The 10,883-nt window shown below is 36.0% G+C and overlaps 2 protein-coding genes across 2 annotated transcripts; one reads left to right on the top strand and one right to left on the bottom strand.

Annotated features, from left to right (window-relative positions):
* The first annotated feature begins 4,621 nt into the window (after positions 1-4,621).
* LOC132169327 (ankyrin repeat-containing protein NPR4-like) lies at positions 4,622-5,581 on the top strand. The gene is made up of 3 exons (XM_059580379.1): positions 4,622-4,744; positions 5,004-5,453; positions 5,564-5,581. Exons 1-3 carry the CDS (start codon positions 4,622-4,624, stop codon positions 5,579-5,581), a joined length of 591 nt encoding a protein of 196 aa, XP_059436362.1.
* Positions 5,582-6,170: 589 nt separating this feature from the next.
* On the bottom strand, positions 6,171-10,712 carry LOC132169326 (uncharacterized). The gene is made up of 4 exons (XM_059580378.1): positions 10,563-10,712; positions 7,776-7,951; positions 7,273-7,723; positions 6,171-6,851 (listed from the first exon to the last, which is right to left on the bottom strand). Exons 1-4 carry the CDS (start codon positions 10,710-10,712, stop codon positions 6,171-6,173), a joined length of 1,458 nt encoding a protein of 485 aa, XP_059436361.1.
* Positions 10,713-10,883: the final 171 nt, after the last annotated feature.

Here is a 10,883-nt window from a genome sequence, read left to right as displayed (position 1 = left end):
TTAGCAGAGACTTCAGATGTTTGCTCACCTGAAATTTTTCGGTCATAAATCATGGCATTTAGATGTACGTTAAGAATCTGGAAGAATTAAATATATTTTATGGGGATTCTTCTATTCGTACATATCTACAATAACTGAATTTTTCTTTTTTCTTTCTTTTTATTTTTTATTTTTTATTTAATGAATAAGCAACTTCATTAAAAGCTCAAAATAAAAACACCAAAGTAGCACCAAATGCAAGCCCGGTCAACAGGCTAAAGAAGCCTCACAAAGGCCTAACCAACCAGACTAAACCAGAACACAAAACTGCAGAAAAGGGATCCAACAAAAAACGAAACCAATAATCAACCCCCCAAGACCAGAGGCTACCCCCATATAGAGCAACACAAACAACAAACAGCCACAGTAACAAATAGATGCTTAGCAAAAAACATAATTCAGAACACTTTTGCCTAAGATATTATAAAACCTATTTGTGATGTGACTGCATGAGAAGAAGAAAAGAGAGAACTTTACTCTCATCTGGTTGAGTTTCATTTGCACGATGCTCACTTGGGCTTGGCTCCGGATCCTCCTCTATATCTATCATCACCGAGTCTCCTTTTGTTGTTTGGTAGCTTGCTGTTGGAATTGATGGAACAGAAGAGAATCTTTGTTGTAGGCAGCATTTTACTCAATTTTATTGTTATATAAATAGAGATATATTGTTAAAAAAAAAACATAAGCTTTTTAAGTTCAGATCCAATATTAAGGTCTAATAGAAAATAAATCATTATTCATGTCAAAATGATATAGAATTCATTACAGAGCCTAGAGGTGTCTATCTAGGGGTGCAAAGGCGGGCGGTTAAAAACCGTCCGCTAACCGCTAACCGCTATAACCGCCAACCGCTTAACCGCCTAACCCCCGAACCGCATTAACCGCTAACCGCCTAACCGCTATAACCGCCTAGCGGTTAGCGGTTATTGGGTCTACTAACCGTAACCGCTAACTGTCTTTTTATAAAATATATTTTTATAATTATAATTATAAAAATATTTATACATATAACATAATCACTTGATCATTAAATCACAATTTTTTTAAAAAATAATTAAATCACAATTTGAGTATTAATATATTATCACTATAATTTATATGATTATATCATATAATCACTTGATCATTAAATTACAATTTTTTTTAAAAAAATAATTAAATCACAATTTGAGTATTAATATATTATCACTATAATTTATATGATTATATCATATGAGATTGATCATTAAATCATTTGATTATATAATAACAAATTATACATATATAATATGACATAACTCATAAGTATATCAATTCATACTAACACAACAATTAAATATCTAGAGACTTATTTCCAATGTATATTATAAACTTATAAGTCTATATATGTTATAAGTCTATATAAGTCTACATATGTATATGAATAATATAAACGTATAATATTAATACTTAATCATATGATTCAATGACAATTCAAATATTTCATTCAAGACTTCAAGTGAATCATATTATTAATGTACAATGATGATATGATTCGTATAATATCAAATTAAGTAATTGACATTGGATTAAACAATGACCAATGTGTTACTTATAAACACAATTTAAGTATTAATGTATTATCATTACAATTTTAGTAATTTATATATTATCACTATAATTGATATGATTATATCACATGATGACTTGATCATTAAATCATATGATTATATAATAATAAATAATGCATATATAATATGACATAAGTCATAAGTCATAAGTCATAAGTCTACAAGTTAATCATATGATTCATGTACAATGATAATCACAATTGATTCAATTGAATTAAACAATATATTACTTATAACTACAAGTCTACAATTTAATTAAAGCATTATTAGATACTTTAGGAATTTAGGATTTAGAAGATATTAAAAATACAAGAAAAAAAAATGAGGGTAAAAAAAAGCCCAAAAAAAAAAGCCCAAAAAGCCCTAAAGAAAGCCCAAAAAGCCCAATTTTAAAAAAGCGGTTAGCGGGCGGTTATATATTTCGCTAACCGCTAACCGGCGGTTAACCGCTAACCGTTAGGCAGTTAGCGGTTGCGGTTAGTGAAATCTACTAACCGCTAAGGCGGTTACGGTTAGTGGTTATTGCCACTAACCGCTAACCGTAACCGCCTTTGCACTCTTATGTCTATCTAAGATAATAATAATAGAAAAAATATAGAATGATAGAAAAATAAATATGCTGATCCCAAGAAATAGTCTGGAAAAAAAAAAATACATTTAACCCTACTAAGTATATATACACTATTTTTTATCTTGTCTCTAAAATTTAAAAAGTGACAATGTGTCCCTGGAAAATTTATAATTTTTGTAATGTTGCTTATCTGTCAGGCATTTCTGTCTTCTTGGATGGAAAATGGCCACCTACCTCACATGTAGGTTTTTAGTGAATGAAAAGTAACGTCCCCATATTTTTCATGGAAAAAAACAAATATGAAGAAAAGTCTTGTTCTTTCTTGTCTACTGTTCACAAACACTGGGAATAGAACACCTAATCCAAGGGCCGCCATCTCCACCGTCAGAGGCTCAGACGGCGTCCAGGGATTGGTGTGTCGCCATGCTAGCTAATTGTGCATCTGTCAATTCGGAAACACTGTCAAATGGGTTTTGTGGTTACAAAGAGTTTCATGAGTTTCACAATGGGTTAGAGATGTACAACCGGTTATGGGTTAGTGACTCATAACTGCGACTGTAACAGGTTTAATTAGTTATTCACTTTTAAATAATTGCAACTGTAACCATTAGGTCGGTTAGCGGTCAGCTGCTAGCTGCAACTGGCGGTTATATGGTTATTGAAAGCCGGTCATTAAGCGGTAACTGTTTTTCAAAAATTGTTTAAAAGCCCAATTTCTTTAATTTTTTTTTTTTAATTTTTTTTTTTAGGCATACCAGTTTGGTTTGGGCCCATGACCAAGCCCACTAGCAACTAGCCTATATTATTATATACCAACCACTGAGTGCACTCACTAAACTCTTGTTCAGTGGCCTTTGTTATGGTTGCAATGTTGCATGATTCATGCGCTAACACAGATTACAATCAATAATTATCATGAGAATATAACATACAATACATGACTACATGATTCGTGCACCAACACAATTACACACTTAGAGCACTAGAAGCAAATGCCCTATTGGCCATTCCATTCTCTATGTTTAAAGAAAATTTCAAAAAAACCACAAAAACCTACTCACATCAGATTTTCTACATTTAACTAACCATGAAAGGTACAGTGTTTCCTAATGTGTAGGAAACCAAAAGTGGTTCCATATACATTATTTTAATATAAACATTTCTCTTTCATCTCTCATCTTTCATCTTTTTGATTTTAATTGGAGATTGTGTTGGAATTTTGTGAAAAAAGTGAGGGTAGAGAAATTGTATAATTGCCTAAGCCAGTTGCGGTTACCGGTTTTAGGGATTTAAAAAATCGGTTAATAACTAGGTAATAGAGTAACCGGCTTAAGGGTTTTTGTCTTCTTTTCTAAATAGAGTGCTCGTTTGGAAAAGGTATAATTTCTTGACTCTTGATATTATGTTGATTATCATTTAAGTGAGGGTACAATAATACAATTTTATGTTCAATAACACAAACATAAAATGATTATCATTTAAGCATTATTTTAGAAGCACTAAACCATAATAGTAATTAAATGGTTCTAGTAATAATACGTTAAGCTTTATTTTATTATTTTCAACTAGAAGATGAACATTTTTTATTGACACAATAATGATGAACTTTTGACACTTAGTTTTTTATTTCAAATGATGGTTATTATAATTGTTTAAAATTGATGATATTGATATATGTAGTCTTCTAGAAAAATATTATCCTCTTGATTTTTTCTTTTCTTTTTTAGAAGCAAAAAATTAAGTTGAAATTTTATTTGAAGCACTTTGAACTTGATGAGCTTAATTGTCAAAAGTTACAAAAATTTTCTTCTATTGTGAAATTATGCCGAGGATTGATAGAGACTGAAAAATCGAAGTCACATCCTAATATTGTTGATAGATTGATTTATCTTGTTTTGATATGCTTCTAAAGATAAGATATTAAAGTGTATGGATTATGCCAATGACTGCAAGACAAAACGTATCCAAATAGGACATAAATAACCACATTTAATACATTACGTTATCTTCATTTTTTCAGTGAAAACTTCAGTCTCATCTTTTGTCATGGATCTTGTTAAAATAATGTATATAGAATAAATCAAATTTTTAATTTTTTTTTTAATAGATTATTCTTTTCCTAGTCCCAGGTTTTAAAGGGGTCTATGGCAGAGCGTTGATGCGGATGTTAGGCCATCAATTAGTTGACTACATATGGAAAAAGGCTTGAATGTTACCATTGGAGCAGCGTAGCAAATATTCATCTACAATTTTTATTGCTGCAGAGTTGGGGAATGTTGAATTTCTAGCTATACTTATACGCTCTGATCCTGACCTCATATATATGGTTGATAAAAACGAGCAAAATATATTTCACATTTCGATTTGATATCGGCAAGAGAGTATATTCAACGTAATATATGAGATAGGTGTTTTTAAGGATATGATTGCAACCAATTGTGACAAAGATGGGAACAACATGCTACACTTAGTTGGAGAATTTTCTCAACTAAATATCGTATTAGGGGCAGCCCTTCATATGCAACTTGAGTTATTATGGTTTGAGGTGTGTTAATATCATTGCAGCTTCCTTTATTCTAGTTTCATATATATATATATATATATATATATATATATATTGGAACTAAATATCGTATTAGGGGCAGCCCTTCATATGCAACATGAGTTATTATGGTTTGAGGTGTGTTAATATCATTGCAGCTTCCTTTATTCTACTTTCATATATATATATATATATATATATATATATATATATATATATTGGTCACAACTTTATTGTTCAATTTACACCTCGTTTATGGTAGGAGATTAAAAAGATTGTGCCCCTTGCATACTTGAAGGCAGAGAATTCAAAAGGAAAAACACCCAAGGATGTATTTACAGAAACACATCAAGGATTACATAAAGATGGTGAAAAGTGGATGAGGGACACGGCAAATCATTGCATGGTTGTGGCAACGCTAATTGCCACGGTAGTTTTCGCTACAGCCTTCACTATACCAGGTGGCAATAATCAAGGAAATGGAACTCCTATCTTTTTGGACCATACTTGGTTTATGGTATTCTTCCTATCAGATTCAATAGCAATGTTATCCGCTTCAACTTCGATATTAATTTTCTTATCAATTCTCACATCTCGTTACACAGAAAAGGATTTTCTCGATTCATTACCTACAAGGTTGTTGTTTGGACTATTAGCACTCTTCATCTCCATAGTAGGCATGGTTGTAGCCTTTGGTGCAACTTGCTTTTTGGTCTATCAAAGCGGAACGATAAGGGTTCCAGCCGTTATAATTGCCTTAGCGAGTGTCCCAATTTTCTCTTTTCTTTGGCTACATTATGAACTTTTTTCCGAAATAATCAGCTCGACATTCTTGCCTAGATTTCTTTTTCGGTCCCGTAAACGTAGGTTTTTCTAGAAAGTGTAAGATGTCTACTCTAACAGTTGATCAACAGAAAGAATTGTAAGAGGCACTCAAGGGATTTTGAGCAAGGAAGGCTATGGAAAGAATGAACAATTGGCTTGATTGTAGTCAATGTACCATTTAGTAAGCACTTTCATTTGTCATGTGATGTACTATACCTCCTTTTCACCCATAAGTGATCCCTTTCTCTTTACTTTTTTTCTTTTTTTATTATATAAACTTTGTTTTTTCTCCTTTCTCTTTACGATATTTAAGATTGTCAATTTTTAGATATTTCTAGACAAAAATAAAAATAAAAAACAGAAAATGACCATATATAAATTAAACATTAATTTCCTACAAAAGACACAAAAGCTAAACACATAATATATTTTGAGGGAACACATCTTTCCTTTGGCGAGCTTGTTAGGAGTACTCTTAGGAGAGGTTTTGTAGAGTTTTTTTTTTTTTTTTTTTAATTGAATAAGGAAGAAAGGACTACAAGGGGGGATCTTTCCCATTCCTGATCCGAATGGAAGAGAGAATAGGAGATATCGTGGGAATGCTTCAAAAAACAAGATTGGAAGTGACCCATTTAGTTAGAGCAAGTGCACGAAAGTTGGCACATCGAGAAACTTTCAAAGCATTCCAACTTTGAAAAGAAGAAAGAACTAAACTAATATTATAAATACAATTAGCAAAAGTCCAAGAAGAGAATAAAGACGGGTTGTTTATAGCTAAAACAACCAGAAGGGCATCACCTTCCAACATAAGCTTATCACAACCAGAGGAGACTACCAACCGTGCAGCCAACAAAGCTACAGAAGCTTCTCCTTGCAGAACATCAGTGGAATTAAGTTTCTGAGTGGCAACACTTATAATGTTGCGCATATCATCACTAATCACTGCCGCCACAACCGCAAACGACCCCTTCACTGCGACATCAAAATTGCCTTTTACGTAACCTACAACCGGAGGCACCCATAGAGTGGGTAGATCAAGCTCACGCCATGCAGTAATATGGTGATTAAGACTACTAGAAACCTGAACAATAGCTTGGCTGGAAGAAGGTTGAAGGCCATCATGGATAAGCAAGTTCCTAGCCCTCCAAATAAAATCCATAACAAGAGCAACAAAGAGCTGGAACTTTCTCACCTCAGGTTTGGTAATACCAAAAGACGCCATGGGAGAGAGGATTGTAGAAATCCAATCAGAGATAGGCCGATTTGCAAACCTGGAGGTGGAAATCTGCCAAGGTGAAGAGCTCCATAAAGCAATGGACAGGTTTCGCTCTAAGAATAAATGAGATAATGTTTCCAAAGGCCCTTACAGAAGGGACACACCCAAGCAGCAGGGTCATCAGAGACCACAAAGCGACTAATCTTGGCTCTTTATGGCAAAATATCCCAAGCAACCTTCCATAAAAGTTGCTTCAACCTAGCTTGTAATTTAAGCCCCCAAAGGAGCAACCATGCTTTAGAATGAAGAGGAGAAGGCCTTCCTCCCATGGAAAGAGAGAGTTCATACGCTACTTCACTGAAAAAAGTCCTGAAGGAGAGGGAATCCAAGACCACTTGTCAAAAGAAGGCCTATAAGGGAGATGTATGCTAAGGATATGTTGAACTGATGCAGGATCAAAAAGGTCTTGCAATAGGAGAGAATTCCAAACTTGCTCCCCTGGAATAATAAGATCAGCCACAGTAAGAGAGGGACAAACATCCAAATTAGCATTATGAATAGGCCTAAAATTAGGCATCAAAGGAATCCAAGGAGAGGACCAAATATCCACATTCAAACCACTGGAGATGGAAATACAAGCTCCCTTTTCAACAACCTTCCTATTTTTCAGCAAACCCTTCCAAAGCCAAGAAGAGCTAGGATTGGAAGCAGCATTTAGAAAAGAAATACCATTCTTGAGATGCTTACTCCTAAGAGAATCAACCCAAAGAAGGGATTGATTTGAAGTCATCTTCCAACCAAGTCTTGCAAGTAAGGAATTATTGAGAGATTCCATAGTCCTAATACCTAAACCACCCAAGGATTTCGGCTTGCAAACGCTTTCCCAAGAGAGAAGTGAGAGATTATGCTTCTTTTCCTGTGGATAGCCCCACCAAAACTTCCTGAGGCAAAAATTGATAGCTGAACACCAAGCCTAAGATTTTAGCAAAAAACCTGTCCTTGAGCTCAACAAAAGAATCCTTCTTTTTTCTATGCATGAAGAGAGGGATACCAAGGTACTTAGCACGGGCTGGAATTTGTGCCAAGTTGAGAATCTCATTGATAGAAGCTTTGGAGCTGGAACGGAAATTTTCACTGAATAGTACTGCAGATTTAGGCATATTAATATGCTACCAGACCAAGCAGAGTAAGTGATTAGACAATTGAGAATCACCCTAGCTTCAGAAACATTAGCCCTAGAGAAGATAATAACATCATTTGCAAACAAAAGATGTGAAATAGGAGGGCACATTCTAGCCATTATAATACCATGAAGAAGACTCAGATTTTCCTCATGAAAAATTAATCTGGAGAGAATCTTAAACCCCAATATAAAGAGGAATGGAGAGAGAGGATCTCCTTGGTGAAGACCACGGGTCGGATAGAACTTACCAAAAGGAGCACCATCAAGGAGAATAGAGAAGGAGGAGGTAGTGATACATTGACTGATCTACTGAACCAAAGTAGGATGAAAACCCAACAGGTTTAAAATTTTTATCATAAACACTCACTCCATAGAGTCAAAAGCTTTAGCCATATCAAGCTTCAAGGCCATTACGCCACCATTACCTTCTTTTGCTTCATAGTATGGATTAACTCATGAGCAAGAATGGTATTGTCGTGAATGGATCTTCCTTTTAGAAAAGCCGACTGAGTAGGAGAAATTATCTTGTGCAAAATAGGCTTGAATCTAGAGGATAAGATTCTAGAGATGATCTTATAGTTGAAATTTGTAAGATTAATAGGTCTAAATTGATGCACCAAGTGAGGGTTGTCCACCTTAGGGATAAGAGCAATGTCGGTGTGATTGAATTCGTTGAGAAGAAAACCACCACGGAAAAAAGATTGAACTGAGGAAATCAAACTGCCTTTAACAATTGGCCAATAGGATTTATAGAATAAACCAGTCATGCCATAAGGACCCGGAGCCTTGTTGAGGCCAAGATCAGAAATTGCTAAGAAAATCTTATACTCATCATTCATTAGGAATTACACAAAGACTAACATTCTCCTCATCTGTGACCACCTTATCAACCAAGTCAGAGAGACTTCTATCTAAAATAAGATTAGTAGTAGTAAATTGGGCACTGAAATGCTGCACTAAATAATTGCCAATATTCTCTCTACCAACAATAGTAGTACCTTCTATAGTTTTGAGACTAGAAAAAGAATTATACCTGCGACGGCACACCGTAGAGGCATGGAAAAACTTCGTGTTGAAGTAAGTACAGGTAAGCCACAACTCTCTAGACTTTCGCTTCCACAGGACTTCCTCCCTCAAAAGTTGTTCTTGCAAGGCTTCCTGAAGAACCTACTCTCTGGCCGTATTACCAGCAGAATGCGGAATAGATTGGATCACACTGATATTAGCCATCAGTGATTTAATCTTGTGTTGAATATGGCCAAAATGGTGATGATTCCAATTTTTCAAGTCATTCTTTGTATTCTTCCATTTTCTACTCAAGGAGAAAGCCGGGGTGCCTTCCACCTCATCCAACCAAACTTCTACCACAACCCCATGACTAGACTTATCCCTAGTCCAAAAAGCCTCAAACCGAAAAGATTTAGGAAGATTACGATGCCTTTCACGAATATTTTCCCTTCCCATCCTACAATTACTCTAAGTAAATCTGTTGCCAACAAAACCAAGGTTCACCATAGCATTTGAATGAACAAAGTCTACAAAATCACCGTGAGAAGAAGAACCAAAAGCACGGCCTCCACTCTTCTTTGAAGAAGACAAATGGAGTTAAAATCACCAAGCAAAAACCAAGCACCACCAAAATAATTACCTAAGCTAGCCAAGAGAGGCCAAAAATCTGAACGTCTTTGACTGGTATGAGGAGCATACACACCAGAGAACAACCAAGGCCTATGTGGAGGATCCGAGTACACAATACAAGAAATACAATTCTTGTCAAGTCTGACCGGTTCAATGTCCACATCATGCTTCCAAGACAAAAAAAGCCCCCTTTGAATACCAACTGGAGGAACTTCCAACCACTTTAAGAAACCCAAACCAAACAAGGAGGTGCAAAACTGAGAAGAGGGAATTTTGGTTTCAGAGAGAAAGATGAGATTAGGATGATGAGTTCTGATCAAAGCTCGAAGAGCACGAATTGTCGGGCCACGAGCTAAACCTCGACAATTACAAGCTAAAGCCTTCATTGAGCTGGTGGGGGCAGATTGAAGCCTGCCACCCCGGCTGCCAAAGAATTTTCTGGAGAGGAACTCTGAACATTCTGAGAAAAATCATCATCAATTTTGGAGGAGGAAAGAGTGGAACCTAGATTAGGTTTTTTTGAGGAGGAGGTTTGGGGGTAAGGATGGTAACGTTTTCTAGAGGAGGTGGTAGAAGAATGACGGGGCAGTTTTTGAGTAGAAGAGACAAAGGAGAGAGGAGTTCTTAGTCCAGGCGAGGAGACAGGATGCGTGGGAGTGTGGGGAGAACTAGAATTTTTAGTAACTAGGTTGGTTGAGGTGGAACCAAGTTCTACAGAACCCAAGTGGGGATTAGAACTATAAGTTGAAGGGGAATGGGACCCAATAGCAGTAGTAGTCTTAGTAGGGGAAGACCACGTGTTGTCAGGTAAACAAATGTTGAGAGAGTTGAGTTTCTCGGAATTGGTGAGATGAGGTATGGCGAAAACTTGACAAGAGAAGGCTTTTTAATAAAGACAGAGTTGGGATTAATGGGGCTCAATGAGAAGGGACTAGCGTAATTTGGGGAAGGGAGAATACCTTGTGGATTGGGAAAGAGCGGGAAGAGTTGGATTGGTCTCGGTGGGGTTGGTGAGGATGACCAGGAGTAGAGAAATGGGTTGACTCAGTGGAAGGCTGGTTTGGAACAGGGACGATAGCAAGCTCATTAGAACCTTCAATCACAGACATCTGCGTCCTAGGTTGAATGAGCTGCACCCAGAGAGGAGCTTTCGGAGCTCTATGATGTGTGAAACTAGGTACCAAGGGATTGAGGAGATTTAGAAGAACCCATATCCTCAAGAAGCTTTTTCTCGAAGGCTTCAAGTTATCTTCATTATCCACAGCCAACAACTCTCCTAA

This window comes from Corylus avellana, chromosome ca2 (genome assembly GCF_901000735.1).
Source record: "Corylus avellana chromosome ca2, CavTom2PMs-1.0".
Taxonomy (NCBI): Eukaryota; Viridiplantae; Streptophyta; class Magnoliopsida; order Fagales; family Betulaceae; genus Corylus; species Corylus avellana.
Note: the sequence above shows the minus strand (reverse complement) of the source record. Positions and strands in the feature narration are given on the sequence as shown.